Here is a 23,800-nt window from a genome sequence, read left to right on the forward strand (position 1 = left end):
CTTTTCCTTCTCTCTTTTCTCCTCTCTTTTTACTTCTCTTTAGTTTTCTCTCCTCTCTTATTTTTTTTCTTTTCCTTCTCTTTAGTTTTCTCTCTCTCTATTTTTATTTCTTTCCTTCTCTCTTCTCTCTCTCTCTCAATTTTTTTGTTTTCCTTCTCTTTTCTCTCCTCTCTATTTTTTGTTTTCATTCTCTCTTCTCTCCTCTCTCTATCCTTTTTTCTTTCTTTCCTTATATTTTCTCTCCTCTCTGTTTATTTTATTTAAATTTTTTTGTGAAAGGTTATTATTTATCAACCCGAGACGAGATTTATTAAATGTCTCTTTAATATCATTCTCTTCATCTCTTCTTTTTCTTATCTTTTTCTTGAAATAAAATAGAAAGACTAAAATATCATTCAACAAATTGCACCACTTGGTCTGCAATTCTTGATAAGATTTGCCAGCATATGGTTGTAGATTGGCCAAGGGCTCTTGTGGGTTCTCTAAAATGATAAATTTTAATTTATACTTTGATATAATCAGTTAACCTTAACTTGTTGTGGACAACTAATCTTGAAAATTCCAACCAAGCTAATGAACACATCCAAAAAAACTTTTAATTATTGTAGAACCTACCAGGGAGGTTCACGCATTTCTCAATCACCATATAAGCTGGAAAGGTCTTTTTTTAAAGCTTAATGTCTGTGTCTGAGATGAGATTGAATTGAAACATCATAGGGATACATATTTAAATTTGATTAATCAGTTAACCTTCAACTTTTTGTGGACGGCTAATCTTGAAAATTTCAACCAAGCTAATGAAATACATCAAAAAATAAAGAATATTACTGCATTGGATCAAATAACAATGTATGCTAATCTCCAAGGATCAATGGGGACTGATCAAATCAGGGCAAAATGGATTTTGCCATCCCAAAGCAAAAGAAGAGCAAAAATCTCACTCCCATTTGCTCCTGATATGATGAGTGTGCCTAAAACCATGAGTTAGGACCACGCTTCCATCCATTCTTTTCAATACAAACCTCTCAACCAAAACATAGCAACTAAATCTCCTCCACCCTCCCATTCCCCCAAACTCCTCTACTTTATTCACTCTCACTTGCTTCTCATTCCCCACAAACCATCCAAACCTTTGTTGCTCCCACTTCATCCTCTCCACAATTGCTAAGCTCAACCCGACACCGCTCTCTCCTCCCACATTGTTAAAACCCCTATACCACATAAGCCCATTAGCCACATCCCTCTCTTCATGCACAGCTTCCACATTCCCAGCAACAGCAACATACTCACTTTGCACAGAAACATCAACAACCACAGCTTTGCCTTCACTATTACTACTGTCACATGCAAATATTTGTTCCCATCTTTGCTCAAGTGTCATCTCATAATACCTGGTCCTACTCATTTGATCTTTTGGTGTACCCTCCTTGATGAACATGAAGGGACAATACCACTTCCCCACAACCACAGGGTTCGAGCTTGTAAACGATAATGGGAAATCAAAATCTGGAAGGCGGGCACGTAGTGCTGTGTCAAGACCCGGTGCTTCACCTAAATCGAAGTCACGAGGAGTTGAGGTATATATTTCCCACCCTTTTCTTCCAAGAAACTTTGGAGTGTACCCATCTGAAGCTATGGCTTTGGCAACAAAGCCACGATTGAATCTTCCTTTGAGCTGGATCTCAAATTGCTGGTATATGTTATTGGGATTGAAAGGCTGTGAGGGTACGTCCTTTACAAAAGTGCAGCAGCAGCAGGTTCCCAAGTCCTCCTCTGTTGAGCAGGTGTATGCTTGCCTGCAAGTGAGTTCATTCAATTTTTCTTTTCCATGGATTGGTTACAATACTAGAATTAAGTTCAATTTGAGATAGCATGCATACCCTTTAAGCCTTCCACGCGACTGTATAGCATAGTACCGATTCGAAGCCAATGGCTGGTTAAGAACTGGAATGAAGGCAGTGTAGAAATGAGAAACATGTCGGTTTTCTCCCACTCCTGTGGAATAGCGAAGCTTTAGATTCTTGTTCTGAGGGAAAGGCAGGTCATGGAGCTCGTGGCCTTTACACAAACCAAAGCAAACTGTAGGCTCCGCTTCTTCATCCTGGATGACCAAAATACCTGAGTTTGGACCCTCTGGGGGTGGCAAGGTGACCATGGAAGGGTCCCTTAGATACATAGAAAGAGGCCTTGTCACGTACATTTTCTCTCTAAATTTCTTGATCAACTTTTTGCTTCTTGTACTTTTGGTCCCAGGGATCATATAAATCCTGATTTATTTATACTATGAAAGGTTTTCAAGTTTGCGTATACAATTTGCACAAGTTATGGGTAATTTATTCATTTTATTAATAGTACAAATCAACCTTTTGACTATTATTAAGAGCATGTGTAATGGAACTTAATTGACAAGGAAGGTTGATTTATTCGTTCACCTTTTGACATGGAAGCTGCGAAGAAATTACCCTCGTCTTGAGCTTTCTTCCTGCTTCTTTCGTTAAGATAAGAATGCCAACAGTTTGAAGCCAAGTGGAAGACCAATGATTGGCTGTGAATCAAAAAGATCTGAACTTTGAAGCAGTCCAAAAGGAAGGAATTCTTGATATTTTCTTTCAATTCTGACTCATCCTTATCATTAGAAAAACTTGAGCCGTATGAAGAAGATATGTTCGAACTCGAATTTGGCTTTGGTCCGAGAATCCGTCCAATGTTTTGGTAATTCTGGTTATGCTTGAAGATTCAATCCAGTGGAATGGTCAAACTCAGAAGCCTTAATTTATAAGAATTGTTAGGAACAAAACAGGGGACATTGTAAACACATAGATCAAAATTATGTGAACATTCCTGTGATTTAAAAGTCTTGGTTTACACTTCCATAAATCAAATAGTTTCTCAGAAGGCATACTGAGTCCACAAGCTACAAGAATGTATAGAAAACAAAAAACCCAATTTGAAGTTTTTGGTATGCATACAACAACTGCATATTCTTTTCATTCCCATTTGCTCCTAATCTGATGAGTGTGCTTGAAATCATGGGTAAATACCAAGCTTCCATCCATTCTTTTCAAAGCAAACCTCTCGGTCAATACAAAACAACCAAACTTGTTCCACTCACCCTTCCCTCCATATTCCTCTACCCTCTCCACTCTCACTAGACCTTCATCATCCCCACCAACCCACCCAACCCTTCCTTGCTCCCACTTCATTCTCTCAACAATTGCTAAGCTCACCCCAACCCTTGTCTCTTCTCCAACATTGTTCAAACTCCTAAACTCCATCACCCCATCACCCACGCTTCTCTCATCACACACAGCTTCCCTCCCTGCGACCATAACCACTTCACTTTGCACAACAGCATCCACAGCCACAGCATTGCTTTGATCATGGTGGTTACTATGATAATCCCTTGCAAATATTTGTTCCCACTTCTGCTCAAGTGTCATCTCATAATACATTGACCTAGTTCTTTCATCTCTCAAAGATTTTGGTGTCCCTTCCTTAACAAACATGAAGGGACAATACCACTTCCCTACAACCACAGGCTTTAGTGGGACATTGAAATCTGGAAGACGGGCACGGAGGGCGGTGTCTAGTCCTGGTGAATCACCTAGTTCGAATTCTTGCAACGTTGAGCTTTTGAGTTTCCACCCTTTCCTCCACAATGCCTCTGGAGGAAACCCATCTTGAGCCATTGATTTGGCTACAAAACCACCTGACACATTAATGATTCTTGTTTGAAGACGAATCTCATATTGCTGATGTAAGTTCCGGGGATCAAAATGCTGCGGTAGTACATCGTTACGACCGCCGCCCAAGCAGCACGAGTCCATTTCCAAATCCTCCTCTTTTGAGCTTGTGTAGCCTTCCCTGCAAAACAAACGAACCAAAGAACACAGTTATAAGTATAAGAATTTTAAAAATCAATGTGATATGGGATTGTTTTATGTGTGCTTGCTTACCCTCTATCCTTCCCATATGGATATATTGCATAGTAGCGGTTGGAAGACAGAGGCTGATTAAGAACTGGGATGAAGAGAACTTTGTGGAAACGCAAATTTCTGTTGGGATAAAACCCTGTTGCATAGTAAAGCTCCAGGTTCTTGTTCTGAGGGAGAGGCATGTCTTTGATCATCTCGCTGTTGAATAACCCAAAACAGCATGTAGCTTCCTCATCTTGGACGACAAGAATACCAGAGTTTGGACCCTCCGGTGGAGGCAATGAGAGAGCAGCAGGGGAGTTTTTGAACATGGAAAGAGGCCTTGTCACATACATTCTGATTCTGCCACAGACTCTCTGTCTCTCTGTTTTTTTCTTCTTAACACAAAAAGGAAAGAAATTCTTATGCTTTGTAAGTTTTCTTGGAGGATCGTCGATCCCATCCCAGAGGAGTTCCACCACTTGGTCTGCAATTCTTGATAAGATTTGCCAGCGTGTGGTTGTAGATTGGCCAAGGGCTTTGGTGGGTTGGACATGATGTTGAAATGTTTGACGTTTTATTTCACTTTCCAAACTTTATTACTTCATTTTAGTATCAAACAAGCTAATGGCTGGCTAGCTAGAATCCAGGGGAGAGAATAAAGCCAAAATTTGCTGAATTTGTCTGTTACAGGAAAACAATAGACATTGTTTGGGCCTGAAATAAATCGGGCTTGACCATTAAAGCCTTCAATAAAAATTCAAGGTCTACAAGACTTCATTGCTGTTGCTTCCAAGGCAAAGAAGAAAAGAAAAAGGGATCTTCTCATGCGCTCTGGTCCAACATTCAACTTGGTCTGAGGATCAGTCCCTTGTTCTCAAGTCCATAACTCAATGAAGTAAAATTAAGGTGTGGTGACAAAGAAGTGGAACCTAGAGTTTAAATCTTGTCCTAAATGTAAAAGGTTTGTAGCTCACTTGGTTAATAACATTCACTTTTTTGCACCGGAGATCATGTATTCAAATACCCTCTCAAAGAAAAAAAATAATTATCGTAAATGAAAAAGGTCAACACCAAACTTCATCTGTTTATATATATTCTCTTGGGATGGTATACTATCCTTTATTGATATTGGAGAAAAAGAAGAAGGGGACATATTCTTTTTGGGATTTCTCTGAAATTTCAAAGTATAGAAGATCTCAACACAAATGAATGCTAACACCTACTTGGTCTACAAGCCTTTCAAACAATAGGGATGTGATTTTTGTCTTTTTGGCCCCTTTCAAACAATCCTCTGTTTAAATCAGTGACATTTAGAAGAATACAACAAAAGCGACTCAACACTGTCTGGTAACATTATTTTCTGAGAAAAAGTATTATATACATATTCTGTCTGCTCATAAGATTTTCCTTGGTTAAGCTTTAGTGTATGCTAAATTTTATAGAAGACCAGACCATAACTTTATTTTTCTTTATGTTATGCAAAGATCCCCAGTTAGTATGAGCTACCTCCTTTAACATTTACTAACAACATCAACATAAATACAAGGATGAAAAAAACTGATAAAAACACAGACAACAATTTGTAAGCTACAGAAAAACACAGTTATTTGTCATTTGTGGTCCATGAACATTTTTATCTCAGGTTTTGAACATTAAATCTTCATCTTTCTTCCTAGTACTTCCCCAGCTTGGATGATGCCTGAAAATCCATTTCCAACCCTTCAAACTTTTCCTCCCCCTCTTGATCCCTCTGTCATTGACTGTTATTCTACAAGAACCTCCATGGCTGAAAATACCATCTCCAATTAGACCTCCAAATGGACCTCCACATTCATTTGCCACAAAGTCACTGCCTCTCATGCTTCCAAATACAGAATCTGTATCTGTGATATTTCCCATCTTCATTGCAGAGAATTCTGGCTTGGACTCCGCTGAATAATCAAGCTTCAAGTCAATAAACCCTGATTCATCCATGCCACTAAAATCACTCTCCTTGAGTGAGAAAACTCTTCTTGTTGCCCCACTGAACCCCTTATCAGCAGCCTCCATAAGGCCATTCTTCTTGGCACCTTTAAAATCAGTACCCAATTCAGAAGCCAAAACCTCATCTTTCTTTTCACCATCAAAACCACTTTTTCTTGGCTCTGCTTCACTGAACCCACTCTTTCTTCCTTCACTGAATCCGCTCTTTCTTCCTTCACTGAATCCGCTCTTTCTTCCTTCACTGAATCCGCTTTTTCTTCCAGAATCTAAAACCATACCAGCAGTAGTGACACTGGAACTTCTTGCAGCCGAAATTGAGCTCCTGGCCCCAGAAACCATTAAATGTTCTCCACCATCCTCTGATCCAAAAAAGCCACCGCCCCTGAAACTGCAGAGAGACCTGGACCTTGACACGCCCATATGATCAACGAGCCACATCTCACTTTTCTCATCAAACCCAACAACACTTTGGTTCCCACAATCTTTTTCTGATCTTTTCTTCCTAAACAACCTCCCAAATCTCCAAAACCCACTTCTTTTAATCTCAACGCAGCTACTGCTGCTTCTCCTGAGCACCACAACATCCTCTTTCTCTTGGGTCTTGTTGGCCTTGGAATTTGATTGTAAAGCCTCATGCTTTTCATTCTCAATCAGAAATGAGACTCTGCCAACGCTGCCTACCTCCACAGTGCATGAGTTCCGGTTTGATGAGATCTCAGAGCAAGAGCAGGAAGAGAGACGCTGCTCGCCACAATCAGAGCAGACGAGCTTGACCAAACGTTCTTTAAGACAGTAAGCGCATATCCCAACTGATGATGAATTGGGGTGTTTTCTACATGGCATTTCAGATGAAGAAAAGTACTCCATGTCAATGTTGTTACGTGCTTCCACAGCTTTGCCTCTGTCTTTCATGGCTCCCCTGCCGCTTCAATCTTGAAGATAAAGTTTCAAATGAAAAAGAGTAAGTCAAATAAAACAAAAGATTTTGATTTTGATGAGATTTAGAAGAAAATCAATGAAAGGCAGAAAGCAATGTGCGCTTGAATTTGAAAGAATGGTAATTGAATTGATAACATGAAAGAGTGATAAAAGAGATTTTTTTTGGGATTTTCAAGAATCAGAGTGGTATGGAGAATGCTATGAGATTTCAGAGTGATTGAATTTGAATTGATAGATGAAGGAGGCGTCAACTTTACGTTTGCTTTTTCAGCAAACAGTGGTAAGAAGAAAAGGAGTGATGCAAGAAAGCACTAAACCCCTGCAGGCATTATTGTGTAGGGAAGTGAATGTTACAGCGAACTTGAGTAAAATCAGTGAACTGAGAGCCCCTTCATAAATTTCTACCACTACTGCGTGCATTTGTACCATCAATGCTAACCAGACCCACCAAACCACAGTTCCCTACTCCGCATACCTAGTAACACTGTAAAGTCATTTGATCATCTGGTCTAGATCCATCAATCCTTTCATGTGTTTTGTCAACTTTCTTTTATCCCCTCAAAATTAATTATTTTTCTGTTATCAATTTATTTGTGTTCAGAGAGAGGTCTAGGGAAGTCTCTCATGTTCAAGACTATTGATGTATGTGAAGTCTACAATTTATCAATGGTTGAGAATCGTTCATCTCGTGTTCGAGAGTATGCAACTTCAACTATTGATGCATGTGGAGACTACAATGCATTGGCAATTGAGAGTCGCTCACTCCTCTTCTCATGTTTGTGATAAAGCGACTTCAAATTATTACTACATGTGAAGTTTATAATGCATTAGCGGTTGAAAGTCGTCCGTTGAGTCCTTGTGGTGACCCTCCTTTACATTTTTTTTTGTATTATTAACCCATTAAATTTATGGTAAATTTTTGTGGTGTGATGGTTAAACCTAGTGCATGAGAGGTGGCATGAGGGAAACAGGCGTATTCATTTGTCCACTTGCTTTTGACATTCTACAATCATTCACTGAGACACAATCTCATACAATGTCGTTTTCTCGTGGATATTGACCACGTGTACCACCGACAATTCAGCCTATGTTGTTGACCCGACGAGGCCTCTCTTTTGGAGACTTCAAATGGCAATGGACGACTATGATATCTGAGGCTCCATGAATGTCCATGCTGATGAAAGATAGTGTTAAAATCCAAAACCTGGGTTAGGCTGCTGCTAAATCAAGCCCTAAAAGTCGCAAAGCTAAGTATGATGATGATGACGATGGTTGCATCTGTCACATTTGTGTATCAAAACAAACAAAAGTAAATGAGATCGGCCTTTGACGTGCCGTGGAGAGTTGGAGTTGTAGAGATTCTCATATCCCTCTGTCTCTTCGTAAGTTATAAACATAAACCGTGGGACCCCAACATGTGTGAAAAAAGAAAATCAGTCACACTATTTGATCATCACAACTTATATACACCTTTGTGTTGTGTATATATAATGTATAAGTTATAAGTGTCTCTCAATCTCTACATGAGTCATACTAAGAACAATTGTAAATGAGTTGTCTCTCGTAAGTCATAAACATAACTTATAAGACACCGATATGTGTGAAAAAAAGAAAAAATCACATTCACATTGTTTGATCATCACAACTTATACATTGTCTAATCAGAAAGTGGGGTGTTCCTTGATTGATTGTTTTTCATTTTCTCTTTATGTTTTGTGTATATTATAACATATAAGTCATAAGCGCCTCAATTGTAAATGAGTCATGTTAAGAACAATCGTGTATCTTATGTGTTTCACACCGGTAAATTTTATTGTATTTTGATTCCAATTATAGGGACTCCAATAGTAAAGTTAGGTAAGCTTCAATCTCTAATTGATTAACTGATAGAAAATGATTTGAAATGGACAGGGAAGTTAGGAACTAATCCCTTTTGTTGCACCTAATTTGAAGCGCACAAGAAAAGAGAAAATAACAAATGAACTTGACTGAGTCCAATTGCGTGTTTTACTTTGAAATAATTTTGGGTTGAACCACAAAAATGAAAACTTGTAGAACCAGAAGCACGTCTGGTTTGGAGACATAATAGCAAAGCTCGCACGCCCAGCCAGCCCAGCGCATGCAGATCCCCGTTTGTGGTTTGGGACACACAAACAATTATTTTACCAAACAAAAAGAATGTTTTGTTTAATTTAATATAAATATGTTGGATCATGGAAGTGTGGCAATCATGATGTTTTCCATTGGCCTTGCCTCTGCCTTCATTAATTATTTTGTTGCGTTGCGGTTCATGAGTTTTTAATTGTCTTGGGGATCTTAAGATTGCTTTTGTTTTGAATGTGCTCATGATTAAGTGCAATTTTTACCTGCAGATTTGTAAAAAAGACATGCTTGCTGTCTGACGTTCACTTTCTCTGGGGTGTCAATGCCATGTGCCTTTGCCTAAGTTTTGCTTATGATTCAATGCTTAGATTGGACGGTTGTAACTAAATAAAGAAAAAAGAAGAGGAACGTAAGCATTTTTTAATTGAAGGAATTGTTTCCCAAACCAATAAATTTGTCCTTTGGTTGAACAAAAAGACAATTTTCAAGAGTTGGAAAATGGAGTAATGTGTTTGTAACGCCAGTGATTAAAAATGAGTTTGTAACTCAAGTAATTAAAAGTAGTTATTCTTGTACTCGAGGTTCTGTGTTCGAATCCACCCTCCACCAATATCAATATCGTTTGTATCGAAAACTATTGGAAAAGAGAAATGTTACTTTTTGAGTAAGGCTTCAAGAATCCATGATTGAGATGATAATATCCAAGGAATTCTACATCATGGGTAATTCTGATGAAATTGTTGGGTGGATACCTCGATAAAGACTCATTTGCCCTTAGCCCAATGTAGAAACATAAGCAAAACTCAACCCAAGACCAAACAAGGCCCAATATCCTCACAGCCAATTAAGCCCAATCTAAAGCTCCTCTCCTGCTTTCAATCTCTCAGTTTCTCAGAGCTCCCACTCTGTGACCTCCATGGTTCCCCTGCAAATTCACCACCTCACCCCATCATTCTTCATTTCCCAAACTACCCCTCTCCACTCTTCTCTCCCTCTTCCTCACCTTATCTCTCCCACCTCTCAAAGAACCAAAATTTCTCTTAAACCCAACCCCTTTTCGTTTCCCCCAATTTTACTATCCAACCCCACCTTCAAATTTCTTAGGGCATCAGCAAGTCAAGCATCATCATTTTCTACAAATGAAGAAGAAAGCACTGAAATTTCACCGAGCTTGAAGACTTATCGCCCGACGGCGTCGTTTATAAGAAGACATTAGCATTGGTGGAGTGCTCCATGTTTGCTGCACTTACTGGCTTGGTGTACTTCCTCAGCAATTCTCTCGCAATTGAGGTTCGTTGACTTATAATGAAATATGGGTTTGAATAAATTTAGACAAACAACCCAAATTAACAGTTTCATTTTCTTATTTTGTAGTCTTTAACGCTTTTGTTACTGTTTATTGCTTATAAAGTAAAAGCAGCGAGCTTTACATGAAGTTGTTTGTTTTTCATTTTGATTTTATAATTTGAACATTTTAGATACTTTAGTTTATGTTAGGCTACTTTGTTTCAACAGCTTTGCTTGGTTGCAGAGATAAACCAAAACAGAGGAATTGTAATTAACTTGTGCACTTGGTTGGGATTATGTATGAACTTTTGTCATGGTTATCCGTATATCTTATGTCATTCATTCTAGTACACATTATCTCAATAAGGTTTGGTTTTTGTGCAGAATTATTTTGGATGCTTCTTCTCGTTGCCAATAGTGATCACCTCAATGAGATGGGGCATCGCTACTGGAAGAAAAACTATGGTTTGTGAATATTTTCATAACCCACCGTGTTTGAACTTAGAGATTGATACAACGTTTGCATTACATAATTGCAATGGTTTTTTGGTCTTGCTAGGTGGCAACAACTATGCTATTACTAGTTTTGTCTGGTCCAGTGAAAGCCTTAACTTATCTGGTGAGTCTGCTTGTCCAGTTGTACTTTATATTGTGAATTAGGATCTATAACAATTTTCTTCTTCCCACCATACTGATTGATTATTTACTTGCTTAATAGATTCTCTCTTGTGCAGCTTAAGCATGGTTTAGTTGGTTTCACAATGGGAGGTTTATGGAGGTATGAAGTAATTCAAATTAGTTTAAGCAGTGGGTATGGATTAGTTTTTTGTCCATGTCATTCTGATTAGCAGTTTTACCTTCTGTTTTGCATCTTCTCAGGTCGGGAGCAAATTGGGGTCTTTCAATTCTCTTGTGCACAATTGTAGTGTTTTCTCCCTTCTGCCTTGAATTCATTAAATCTGTTTGAAGCAGTGTTTATCTCGTTTAAAGATTTTAGTTAATGGTAAAATTCTTTGTATATGCAGGTTCGATCACTGGGCGCTGTAGGCTATGTTTTGATATCTTCATTCTTGATAAGTGAAAACATACTTGCTTTGGTAATTGACTATCCTTTATCTGGTATTAGTTTGATGCAATACCTACATTTGAGTTTCAATTTTTGTTTTGTTTTGTTTGGTGGATCAAATTTGCTTGCAGATCACTATAAACATTCATGCTTCTCTAACATTCATATTCACTGCGTCGGGCATCTATACAGTCCCTTCGATGGGAGTGATATATGCCTTATTTGGCACTCTGGTACTCTCTCCCCCTTTGTCTCTCTCCTTCTCTCGCACACACTTATATACTAGAGTATGAAGGCTTTATATATTTAACAGGTATTGATCAACAGTGGATCCTTCATGTTCTTGCTGCACCTATTGTATTCGGTGTTCCTTACCAGGCTTGGAATGAAATCATCATTGAGATTGCCAAGATGGCTAGAGAAGGCTATATGACTGCTTTCGTGGGATTGATAAATTAACACTCTATAGTACCATATATTATAGGTGGAAAGAAAAATTCGTAACAATGGTTTCATGTTTTCAGGTGAGACCATCTTTGATCTTGTGTAATCACATTAGTCATCATTGTTCACGACTAAATTCTTGCCATGTATATCACAAACTACAATTGAATATAGGCAAATGTCGATTTCCATTTCTCACATTTTGTGAATTTGTTTCCTCTTTGGTATCATACATAGAACGGATGTATGTGTGAGAATTGGCCACGAAAACAGAGAGTTCTAAAGTATAGTAAGAATTTAGAGATTTAGGATCTCTAGTAAGAATTGACGGTGAGAAGGAACAGAAATAGGTGAAGGGTAGAAGACTGGGGTCTGGGTGAAAGAATGAGCACATAATATTACCAGGTTAATTTAAATTTCATAATGTGAATGTAAAAGGTACTTTGGATGGATGAGTAATTTACTCTTAATCACTTGAGTTATAAGCCGTGTGTGTGTAGAAGTTAAATCTCAAGCAGATTATATTGTGAAAGAAATGTATCAATAATAAAAGCTAGGGGCTATAGGGCTAAAGCTATGCCTATGAATTTATGAAATTCAGAATATCATATGTTCATATGCTATGCCTAAAACTTGACTACACCAACATAAGGCTTCACTACCGACCCAACCCACAAATTCCCATTTTGTTCTTCAACCTCACTAACAGATTCCAGAGCTGGACCACCCTCTCCATCCAACACCTGCACAACTGTTCCTTGCTCATCAAACTTTGCTGCTACGGGATCGTTTACATTCAACCATTTGTCCGAGGTCGCAATATTCACTACTTCCTTGACTCCTCTTCCACTATTGAGTGCAACCCAAAATTCTCCTCTGTTGTTGCTCTTGATGTTATCTGGAGGCCTTTCTAGTTGGGCAAAAAGTTCAAAGGCAGGAGCTTTGGGGCCTCGAAGCCAAAGCCTGTGGATTGTGAAGGGGGCAGATTCGGCCACTAGGATGAAAGACTTGTCCTTGCTTAGAGCCACACCATTTGCAAAAGCCAAATCATGGAGCAAGACTGTCACCTCCTTTGTACAAGGGTCATATTTTAGTAGCCTCCCGGTTTTGTCACCGGCTAGGATTGACTGCATCCATACCCTACGATCAAAACAAAGTTTAAAAAATATAAAATGAACGGTTCAGATCATTAGACATGTTTATACTATATTTGACCAAGCAATTAGAAGCAACTCTAGGCAAAGCAAAAAGTCCCACATTCAAATATTACAAGAAGTGAAGGCTCCCCCTCACCTATAAAAGGAGACCACTCTCCCCTTAGAAAAGGATCCTTAGGCTGGGCTTGATCTTTAGTCATAACCTTCCTCTTTCTTACATTTAAGTTTCCCAACCCCATGTACAAATGTAAATACACAATATTATAATAATGAGAATATCTTCTCCGTGGACGTAATTCATTAAGGGTGAACCACGTATATCTTGTCTTTTGTATGTTTATTGCTTGCTCAAATCCTCACACGCTTGGTGAAGGTCCTCACTTTCACTCATCATCAATCACACCTCATCACTAAGTTGGCTTCAAAAGTGCCGAACCATTTTTGAGCGTCAACAAGACACATTGCGGGACGAAGAAAAAAAGAATAAGAAGTAAACAGTTAGATAATATACCTTCTTTGGAAGACAGTGCTTGTGTCTGTGAAATAGACAATGCCTGTCTCTTCATCAACGTCCAAAGCATTTGTAAACATGAGGGGCACCCCTCCTAGAGAACTGGCAAGTACCTCCGGCTTACCACCATTAGGGCCTGTTTTGAGGAGCCCAAAGTAGGCATCTGCAATATACAGATCACAAGTTTTGGGGTTGAACTTGAGGCCCAATGGCCTACCACATATGGGTTCATTTGTCGCGTTGGTTGACCCATCACATAATTTCCTTGGCCTGATTAACAAAAAAATTCACTACTTCAAAAATAATTTTTTAAAAATTACATGAAAGTATTACTGTTGAAAGGAGCATATTTAATAGGCTTTTTTTTTTTCTTTACCACAAATGATCCTTAACGTTTACAAAATTGTCATAAATAGTCTTTAAGGTTTTTGTGACATTAATAGTCCTTACTGTTATGACTTTTTATCATAAATAGTCTCTATCGTTAGAAATTTTGTTAAGTGTGACATGAAAGATAAATAGAGCCCACATATCCAATCACATTATTACATGTGGATGAAAATAAATAAATAATTAATTTTTTTTAATGAAATTTCCTTTTTTTTCTGCAACTTTTCCTCCCCTTCCTCTACTTCGTCTCTCTTACCCTTAGCCCTTACTCTCCACCAACTGGCCCCTCTTTCTCCCTCTGCTCTCCCTCTCCTCCCTGTCCTCTCCTTGTACCTCTGTTTTTTCCTACGCCCCCTCTCTATCCCTCTGTTCTCCCTCTCTCCTCCCTGTCCTCTCCTTCTCCCTCTGTTTTTTTTCTTGCCCATTGCCACCAGCAAAAAAAAAAGAAAAAGATATACAGTGGTTGAGAAAATATATAGTTATAAAACTGTATCTTTGTGTTCGTCTGGTTGTAGAGGCGAGAAAAAAACAGAGGGAGAGGAAGAGGGAGAGGGAGAGCACAGGGAGGAGAGAGAGAGAGAGAGAGAGGCTAAATGATTTTTCATAAAAAAAGTATGTTCCTAGAAATGGTCAATGTTCTTGAGCCACAGTTTTCCATTTAGATATGGAACTTAGGATCATAGGAGGGAAACCCTTTCAATAGCACTTTAGCTTCTCTGGCATGGGAGATGACTAAACTAGGCATTCAAGAACCATAACCTTTTCTAGGAACAGATTTTATGATTATAGAATAGGCATTTATAATCCTCCTTCCATGCAAAGAGTCTATGAGCCCTTCAGCTAGTTTCCTCTTAATTTTTTCTACATATCATTTCTATATCAAGATAAAATTATTCATGTACTCTGAAGTTTCTTAGGGTTTTATTTGTTTTTTGTTTTTATCAACCTGAATTGTAATAGCATGTTCAATGGGACCGCAATGCTGTCTGCAAATTGAAACAAAGGGAGAGGGAGAGCACAGGGAGGAGAGAGGGCAGAGGGTAAGAGAGAGAGAGAGAGAGGCTAAATGGATTTTCATCAAAAAAAATATTTATTTAATCCATATGTCACTGTGTGATTGGACATGTGGGTTCCACTTATCTTCCACATCAAAACACTTAACAGAATTTCTAACAGTAGAGACTATTTGTGATAAAAAGCTCTAACGTCGAGGACTATTAATGTCACAAAACCTCACGACCATTCATGATAATTTTATAAACGTTAAGGACCATTTGTGATTAAAAAAAGCCTATTTAATAAGTAATAAAAACATATTAATTTTTTTACGGCTGAAACGATGTCAACTCAAAAAAGTCAACTTACGAGGCCTCACAGCTCGATTGGTAACTAGTAAAGCATAACCCCAAATTTCAAAACTACGACCAAACCAAAGAACACTAGAAATCTAAGAAAAAACAAAATGAAGATTTTTTTTGGATTGGGAATCTATAGTTAACCAATACTTGCAAAGTCAATAAGGAGCTATTTTCCATTAGCAAATAAAGGATAAAAACAAGAAGTAAGATCAATGCTGTAAACATTTGCATAATGTTGTTTTCAAAACATCTCTCGGTTGACCAACAAAAAAAACGAAGAAGTTGAAGAGATCTTACCTGTCTGGGGAGGTGAAGGCAAACTCTATCCAACCCAAGCTCGGTCCTTGCCATTTGAGAATTGTACCATCTGAAACCCCGACGTAAGGTCCTTGTCCATGGCAGTCAAAGGCAATGCTTTCGGGGCCAACCACCCTGGCCAGCTCCATTTGATGGTAATTTCGGAGGTTGATCACATAATTAGCTGCTGATGCTGATGCTGCTGCCGCCGCCGGCGGTTTAGGTGATAGAATGACATCAAGAGCGGCTACGACTATGAACAATAAGAATGAAACAAAAGGTGGCCTCATGGCAGCTCAAATTATTATGTGCAGATATTGTGACTAATTCTCTGGCTCTCTTATACTAGACTATTTATAACAACTTCACAGAATGGAATAATTCCTATTTATAACTACTTCACAGAATAAAATAATTCCTATTAACTCACTTGCCTTTGTATATTAACTCACTTGCCATTAGCAGCAGCTGCTAATTATGTGATCTACCTCAGAAATTACCATCAAATAGGGCTGGCCACGAAAGCATTGCCTTTTGACTGCCACGGACAAGGACCTTATGTTGGGCAGGGCCGGTCCTGAATTTTCAAAAGCCCAGGGCAACAATCTAAAGTGTGCCCTACACACATTAATCACTAATATTAGTATACTTCTTGTTTTATCAACTAAGCATTGGATTTTTTGAGAAAGTATTTATTTGAAAATATTTTTAGACTTTGGACCAAAACACCCCTCTACTTGGGGCACATGGTCAAAACTTAACGGAATTGGGAGAAATTTTGACAAAAATTAAAACATACCCTTGAATTGTTTCGGATTGAAAATTATAAGAATAACATTCACAAAATTAAAAAACTACAAAGATAAATTTGATAAAAATGAAACTACGAAGACCAAAATAATAAAAATGATAAACTATAGGGACTAAAATACTTTTTGTGGACTTCGCACAGCCTCCGCATGTTGTCACATGCGTATGTATAGGGCACTAGAATGCGAATTTGACAACCTAATCTATCTGGACTGATTAAATTGCCATAAAAAAAGAAGGGAAATACCTCGTGTCTTATATATATAATCAACCATATTAGCTAGAAGGAAAATGCTAGGTTTACCACATTTTTCATACCACAATTGTACCACCTCTCTAATAGAGGTGGGCCCCATTGTATTGGTGGGCTCCCCTATATAATATACATGTTTTTTTTTTAATTATAAAGATATATATTAATTAACTCAACGTGGTAGGCAATTCCATCTTACTTCCCCATTAATCCTTTGACTTTGAGCCAGCTATTGTGTGGATCCCCTATATAATGGAGGTCAAACATAAAACTAGTTAAAGCCCATTAATCCAAGATGATTTGTTGGAGGATCTGACTGTAATATTCATGAACGAATAATGGCAATTTAGTTAAAGCCCATTAATCCTTTGACTTTGAGCCAGCTATTTTGTGACTCCCCTATATATAAGATTATTTGTTGGAGGATATGAAATTTTTCACTCCAACAGTTGATGCTGTTTGTGAGAACCGTATAAAAAGTCATATTGAGAAACAATGGACACTGTATAATCGAATGCTCACTTGTGCTCCAATAGGCACACCAATCCATCGATTTGAACTACAATGGGGGCATGAAGACCCCAAAAAGATAAGAACTTATATACTCTACATTTTATGGTTTCACTAATTTGCATGATATTGTGGCAATTTAGCGTTGCACTTGCTCGTTCTATCATATAAACTAAGAAAGGGAACCACCACAATCCTTCAAGGCGCTGGAGTTGTAGTAAAATACGTTTTCACATTTTTCAAGTTGTATGCGGACGTTATTCAAATTTTTATTGGCATTACATATTTCTATAACAAACCAATTGAATTGGGGTGGGGGGCAGACTAGATCCTTCAAAGGAGGGTGTTTCACTCTCACTTGATTATCTACATAGCATAAAATAAGTAATATAAATCTTTAGTATCAATATTTTATTAGACAATTTTCCTCTAAAAATTCTCCACGATTTTCAAGTCTCCTAAAGGTTGGTCTCAGTTTTTATTTCATGTGGCAGACATGTAATCGTTTGGTATAGTGAAACTCAGTAAATAAATCTTGTGGATTTTGTCCACATGCATGAGGAAGAAGTTCAAGGCCTATAAGCCAATGAAGATATTCAAAACTCCATTTTCGGAATGAAGATAAATTGCCTAACAGATAAGATCTTTCTCATTTCTCTGATTAGTTTTTGTTTTAATGAATTCATAACTTTGTCTTTGACAAAGAAAGAAAATGGGACTTCACGTTTATGGAATCTGGAGGAAATATTAATCATGATATTACTTACTGTTCAACATATACCAGCGCCTCTAATCATTTACAGCAGCGAAGGTACACCATGAACTTGTGCTGGAGGCATGTATGCTTGTGACTAGAATGGTTACAATGATGTAGAACAAATGGCTATACTGTACATGTACATCACTTGGCTGCAGAGATGACACCAGTCACGACTAACGTGCATGGATTCATAAATAGAATGTTCAAAAGATATATTTATCAAGGTCAGACGAAGATGACTGACACACTGCCTCAGACTACTGATGTTGTGAATTAAACAAGGGCACATAGCTTTCCCAGTTTCCCTTGGGCCTGAACCTTGCCATAGCCAAAATTAAGTGGTGTTCGTTTGAGGCACGATAACTACCGGGTGACACACCCCGTATGTGCTCAGGTCCAACTTTTCCTTTGCACAATTTGCATATGAATTGCATGATTTGGTATGAACTGGTCCCTACAACTCTTTATCTTACAACTTTTTATGGTCAGCAACAAGCCAATAGGACGTTATTAGCATTTGTGGGATAAAGATCCCAGTCTTCTGACTCATAAGCTTATGGTATGTCTTAGTCTCTAGTGCGATTTTACAACAGCTAATTTTTTATTGTTGATGAAACCATGGCCTCAAAGGCGTATGATCAGAAACTTTTAAATTGATTATATATATCTAACACATCTCAAAGTACTTTACTCCCTTTTTTTTTTTCTTCAAATGAATGAACATGTCATTACCATAGAGAGTTGCATAAAAGCCCAATACAAAAGTCAGAAAAATAAAAACAAGGCTCAACTAAACAAAATATAAGCTCAATCCATAATACACAAAATTTAGACCCAAAACACAAAAACCCTAAAATCAAACCTTAGAAACAACAAGCAATTGCCGCCGCAGCCAAAAGAAGAAGAAGGTTCAGGGGAACCAACAAAGAGTATCTATAGAGCGTGGGATTGGGGAAGCAAGCCACTAACATGCATCATGCTCAAGCGATCCAAGATCAAGTATTGGTCCAAATGGACCACTAAACTACAAACCCACACCTCCATAACATGATCTCATATATGAGGATGGGTTGTAGGGGAGAAGCAGCAACAACAAACAAGTAGCCAACCAAGAAAATTCTAGGGAAAGAAGAGGATTTTAGGATTTTAGGGTTCTGTGCACAAAGTAGGTTGGATGTCTGTCCAACCCAAATTTTTTCAAAGAAAATAATACCTGCATATGTTATAAGTAGAGTCCAAAATTAAAAGCAAAATGTATATCATATCTTCTTTGCCCATTCAAATGGTCCTATGTCTTTTCTCTCTATTTCTTTTGGCTATACGACATTAACTTGTTTCTCTATCTTTTAGCTACTCGACATCAACATCTTCTTTCTCCCTCTATTTTCTATATAACTTTAATTTTAATTTGAGTAATCTGGGGTTTAATAAGGGATGAAAGAGAGTTTTCTAATAATATCGATAATGTATTGATAATTTAAGAATTTAAGAGATCTAAGCATCGATAGTTTTGTTTTATTTTATTTTGCATTGCATTTACTTTTGATTTTAGTTTTAGTTTTTGCATTTGTGGAACTTTTATTTATGGATAGATATGCATTTTAAGGGTAAGCCTCATTATGTCCTCCTTGACTAGGTGTATCTTTTTATGTTTATTAAAGAAATTCACTCGTATCGTCGAGTTTAGTGTATAAGTTTTGCCCAGCTAGCTTTCGAATGTTGGAATCGTCATCATTATCATCTTACGTAGACATAGATATTGTACTATGAAAGTTAATGAGTATTTGGTATAGTGGCATTCAATCTTTATTTTGTTAAAGGTGGTTATGAGTTTAAATGAAAAATACAACGTGTTCCTTAGTCATGCATGCAAAAATCATGAAATGGAGTTGTGTTTGTACCATATTTGGAAAATGGGTCAAAGTTAGTTTGTTTTTCAAATAAGATTACATTAAACCCAAGCCCAGTTTCTTTCTTTCAAAACCATAAAATAAAATAAAATGCTTTTTTGGATTTGGGTCATTAATTGGTAAAATCTACTCAAAAACCCATGTTGCGAAGACCCCAATCTTAACCCACACTAAAGTTAGAAAATGGGTAAACCGTTACCAAGTTGACTCACATGACCTTCTGAATATGGATTTTCGCCATTAAGAATGACTTGACCGATGTCTCTCTTAGCAAGGAAGCAAGATGGTTGATTGATGCCAAAACCGAGAAGAGCGGTCTTCCAACTGGTTTTCCAGCGGCGAAAGGACGACAAATCAAAGGGATATCCCTTGAAACCAGTATTTGTATTTGAGAGACCTCTTCTCCCACCTATGGATCGACTCACGAGGACAAATCTGCAGCTAACCTTGGACAACACTCGAGTATTGTCCTTCAGCCTTTACAGTCATTGATTCAAAATTTCTGCCTATAAATATAAAGGCTCAACAACAACATTCGAGGATTATCTCTCCAAAATCAGATGTAACGTCTTATAAACACTTGAACAAACTTCAAGATTTTCAAATAGCCAACTTGCTGCCCAAATAACTAATTGACAACTCCTGCGTTTATCTTTTATTGCTCTGCCATCTTCATGGTATAATTCTTGTTTAAAAAGTCAATCTAGTTTTCTTCTAAACATCTAAAACTTATAGAGATTGGATAACATAAATATCGAATCTCCTTAATATTGTAACTTGTTCTTTTAAAAACAGCTAAATGGAGAAATCTATGGTTTTCGTTTTAACTTGTTATCATGTCGAAGCTAGATAGAGAAATCTCCAGCTTATGGAACTTTATTCTCTTTGCAATTTACCTTGATCTCACTTTACATTCTTGCCATTTATCTTTTTCATATTTTACTTTCTAGTAATTTACTTTCCCGCATTTTTATATTTGAATCTTTTGTTATAACTGTTTATTACTGGACAGGCCCAAGATAAGGGTTCTACGTCCGAACATGGCTTTATCAACTTGAGAACAAGGGTTTGTTCATGCCCGAATTAACTCAATCCTAACCCAGTTCGGGGTTATCTACAGCCCAAATTAGGTCTCCGAGCCCAATCAATGGAGAATTGACCACAACATCTGTTTTTTTGTTTGGTTAGGTATTGTTCATACTTTCCAAGCCTTAGACACATGATTGAAAGAATATTGAAATCCTCTTAATTGAAGCATAGAAAATAACTTATCTATGCCAGTACCCGATTTGGAGAATAATGGCTTGATTAGAGGTCCAGAACAAGCACACGTCCATCAAACAAAACATTCTACATCACATATACCAAGTCTGTAGGGCTGGTCCCATCCCTAATAGTGGCATGCCTACATAAACCACGATCGGGCCAGAAGAAGCAAGCTGCTAGGGCCCAACGCATGCTTGTCTGCCTTTCTCAACCTGATCCAACTTTCAATTTTATCCGAAATTGAATGAGTTCTCTCGCAAGCCAAAAATCTAATCGGGCATTTGTGTTGACTTGACCTCTTCCTCTCTCCTGCTCCATTCCCAAAAAAAATCGGCTTGGAAAAGGAAGGAAAGAGGGACTAACAAGTTGTTACAACACCTTAATTAGTTAGCATCACACAAAATCAAGGATCGGTAGGAAGTTAGACATGCTAGTTGCACGCCAACCTTATGCACTTTACGTTGCCCCTGTTTATTTTTTGGTCAAACAGAGCAATTGCACTGATTTCATTAATTTTCCTCTGATTTTATTGATCATGTAACGAAAAATAGCTCAGCCCCCCAACAAGAAGAGGATTGCATATGGGCCAAATTAAGCCTCAAAGCCCAACAATTAGATGAAGAGATAAGAGAGGTCCAACACGTTAGATTGCAGACCATATTAAAATGCTAAACAAATTAAATTGCTTTGGTGAAGTACTTCGTATACAATAAATTATGAGCATGGCATGGCTTTTTAAATTGAAACTCCTCAATCTTGAGTATCCAAGCTGCCAAGCTTTATTATTTGTTGCTGATTAGCCTCAGCCCATTTTTGCTGCTTCCTTTCTCCTAACTCAAAAGCCATCCGGACTATAATTGGGTTATGATTATCAAAAAATCTTTCAATAGCTGACCTCATTTTCATTTTTTATTGGAGCTTTTCAAGTGCCTCACAGCTCACCAATGTCTCATCTCCATACTTACTTGAGAATAATATTATTACTAATCATGGAGGGGCCTTGATTCTCGGATAATTCATTTGTATTAACAACAGTATTAACGAGCGTTTAAGCATTAGAAGTCTTTATGACTCGATATTCAATATAGGCACTAGTAGCTGGGCAATGTATTCAAAAACTCATCAACCCTTGTAATTGTCTTAATTTTAATGTTAGATCGCTTCGATATTATAATAGTCTTTTATGGCTAGTTTGTATTTGTCTTTTAAGGTTAGTTTGTATTGATTCATTGTAGTTAGTGATTTATGAATATAATTTCATATTTTCTCAACAAAAAATAATAATAATAAAGAAACCACTCATGTACGTATGAGTGATTGACCGTAATACAACTCTATATTCAAATAAATATGCAATCAGTTGCCATAGAGAGGTGTCTGAAGCCTTATTATAAGCCATGCATGCACATTTAACATTTAACATGCTTGTTGAACTTTAATTTAAGTTAATAAAATTGTATTCAGAATTAACACATCTTTATACTTCTTTATAAATACCTTCATATTGGAGAAGAATATAATCTGAATATATCTGAGATTTCTCATACGCTTTGTTTGACAAAAATAAGATGATTTGGCCAAATGAACATATTCAGATTCTTTCATTCGTTGCAAATAGTCCATAAGATACAAGAATTAATTTAGTGCGTTAGAACTTATCCCACGTTTCTTTCCAGATCCAAGTGATGCTGATGAAGCCCAATACTTACACAGTGCCAATAGTGTTGAACATGAATGGCAGGCCGATACTTAATTTAATTCAATTTCTTCATCAAGGAGCAAGGAATATCTTAAGGAATAGGGATTGATTGACTAATCTCAAGGGCGGCGGCCCCAAAGGGCACATCTCCATGTCACAGATAACGTTGTTAAATACTCCACGCTCTCATTTGGCTTCCCTCTTTTTGGTTTCTTAATCACAAAAAGCAAATAAAGAAAACGGGCTAGATGTTCTTTACACATATAATATGCTATATGTTCCCGAATCCTAGCAAAGTTAGTGTTGAAATTTCGGCATGGCATCTTAAAATCTTGTGAATCGTGGTGAGTAGGAATCCAATTACGAAGGGATTTGGTCTAATTGCCCTTCCACAAACTTCTTGGTTTCATTTATTTACAAATATATCGACAATTATATTCGCACATAACTTCAAGCGCATAAATAAGAATTATTGACTGTTTGAGCAACAAACTCTTCATAACAAAGTAGATGTGTTTTTTTGTTAGTACAAAGATACTCTAAATTAGAAAGAGACAGGAACACACACTACCATGTTATTACGGAATTTCAAACGTAAAATCACTAGTTTGAAAGTCAAGTTGAAAAACTTTATTTTGTGCTATTTACTTTAGTTTTTTATATGTATTTTTATGAGCTGCAAAAAACTAAAAACTAGCAAAATTATTGTGATTCATACTTTCCATATGTTTGCCACACTTCTATAACATATATATAAAGTTGTTGAAATTACAAGGAAAATGCTTAAAATCCGGTGGCTGTTGAAATTATTAGGTTTCTTTTTCTGTTAATCATTGCAGGAAAATAAGGGAGGCATAAAATTTACAATAATTGACAGGTTGCCCATGCACGACAAAGAGTAGTGGAACGGGTGGACAGAAAACCAAGTTAGCTAATTAGAGGAGAAAAAAAAAACACGAAAAAAACGAAAAAGTTACAGCCACACAGGTCGAACACGTGTCAGAAGGTTTGTGGCTGTGTTTAAAACAGCCCTCACCGCGCACCAATCTTATCGCGAAAAAGTGCCCCCACAAATCTAAATGTAGAGATAGGCCTCTCTGCCGTTTCAGCCCTCCCACGCGAATCTGATTCTGTCTGTCT

The 23,800-nt window shown here is 37.5% G+C and overlaps 4 protein-coding genes and 1 pseudogene across 6 annotated transcripts; 1 reads left to right on the top strand and 4 right to left on the bottom strand.

Annotated features, from left to right (window-relative positions):
* Positions 1-698: 698 nt before the first annotated feature.
* On the bottom strand, positions 699-2,680 carry LOC103341974 (uncharacterized). 2 transcript variants are annotated; one of them, XM_089046573.1, is made up of 3 exons: positions 2,433-2,680; positions 1,881-2,267; positions 699-1,796 (listed from the first exon to the last, which is right to left on the bottom strand). In XM_089046573.1, exons 2-3 carry the CDS (start codon positions 2,258-2,260, stop codon positions 938-940), a joined length of 1,239 nt encoding a protein of 412 aa, XP_088902699.1. In that variant the 5' UTR covers positions 2,261-2,267; positions 2,433-2,680; the 3' UTR covers positions 699-937. The 2 variants fall into 2 exon arrangements, with proteins under 2 accessions (XP_088902699.1, XP_008243746.2); XM_008245524.3 differs by having other exon boundaries at positions 1,881-2,680.
* Positions 2,681-2,817: 137 nt separating this feature from the next.
* On the bottom strand, positions 2,818-4,411 carry LOC103341975 (uncharacterized). The gene is made up of 2 exons (XM_008245525.3): positions 3,957-4,411; positions 2,818-3,864 (listed from the first exon to the last, which is right to left on the bottom strand). The coding sequence occupies exons 1-2, from the start codon at positions 4,268-4,270 to the stop codon at positions 2,988-2,990; spliced, it is 1,191 nt and encodes a 396-aa protein (XP_008243747.2). The 5' UTR covers positions 4,271-4,411; the 3' UTR covers positions 2,818-2,987.
* A 998-nt stretch (positions 4,412-5,409) lies between these two features.
* On the bottom strand, positions 5,410-7,227 carry LOC103341976 (micronuclear linker histone polyprotein-like protein). Its single transcript, XM_008245526.2, has one exon. The coding sequence runs from the start codon at positions 6,810-6,812 to the stop codon at positions 5,556-5,558; it is 1,257 nt and encodes a 418-aa protein (XP_008243748.1). The 5' UTR covers positions 6,813-7,227; the 3' UTR covers positions 5,410-5,555.
* A 2,561-nt stretch (positions 7,228-9,788) lies between these two features.
* On the top strand, positions 9,789-11,939 carry LOC103341977 (uncharacterized). The gene is given in 9 exon segments (XM_008245528.2): positions 9,789-10,102; positions 10,105-10,232; positions 10,614-10,694; positions 10,789-10,848; positions 10,964-11,007; positions 11,109-11,151; positions 11,255-11,326; positions 11,427-11,528; positions 11,609-11,939. Coding segments are annotated over 9 exon segments (894 nt in total). The 5' UTR covers positions 9,789-9,858; the 3' UTR covers positions 11,729-11,939.
* A 308-nt stretch (positions 11,940-12,247) lies between these two features.
* LOC103342086 (protein STRICTOSIDINE SYNTHASE-LIKE 10 pseudogene) lies at positions 12,248-15,742 on the bottom strand (annotated as a pseudogene). The gene is made up of 3 exons (XR_016123545.1): positions 15,453-15,742; positions 13,408-13,677; positions 12,248-12,879 (listed from the first exon to the last, which is right to left on the bottom strand). The product of XR_016123545.1 is annotated as a protein STRICTOSIDINE SYNTHASE-LIKE 10 pseudogene (transcript).
* Between the last annotated feature and the right edge of the window lie 8,058 nt (positions 15,743-23,800).

Source organism: Prunus mume, linkage group LG2 (assembly GCF_029339155.1).
Source record: "Prunus mume cultivar Tortuosa linkage group LG2, ASM2933915v1, whole genome shotgun sequence".
NCBI classification, from domain to species: Eukaryota; Viridiplantae; Streptophyta; class Magnoliopsida; order Rosales; family Rosaceae; genus Prunus; species Prunus mume.

What these genes read in the sequence shown, in the direction of transcription:
- LOC103341976 (XM_008245526.2), bottom strand. Translation starts at nt 6,812, where the DNA reads ATGAAAGACAGAGGCAAAGCTGTGGAAGCACGTAACAACATTGACATG.
- LOC103341974 (XM_089046573.1), bottom strand. Translation starts at nt 2,260, where the DNA reads ATGATCCCTGGGACCAAAAGTACAAGAAGCAAAAAGTTGATCAAGAAA. An exon ending in TCGCGTGGAAGGCTTAAAGG is followed by an intron (nt 1,797 to 1,880) that starts GTATGCATGCTA and finishes ACTCACTTGCAG; the next exon opens with GCAAGCATACACCTGCTCAA.
- LOC103341975 (XM_008245525.3), bottom strand. Translation starts at nt 4,270, where the DNA reads ATGTATGTGACAAGGCCTCTTTCCATGTTCAAAAACTCCCCTGCTGCT. An exon ending in CCATATGGGAAGGATAGAGG is followed by an intron (nt 3,865 to 3,956) that starts GTAAGCAAGCAC and finishes TTTGTTTTGCAG; the next exon opens with GGAAGGCTACACAAGCTCAA.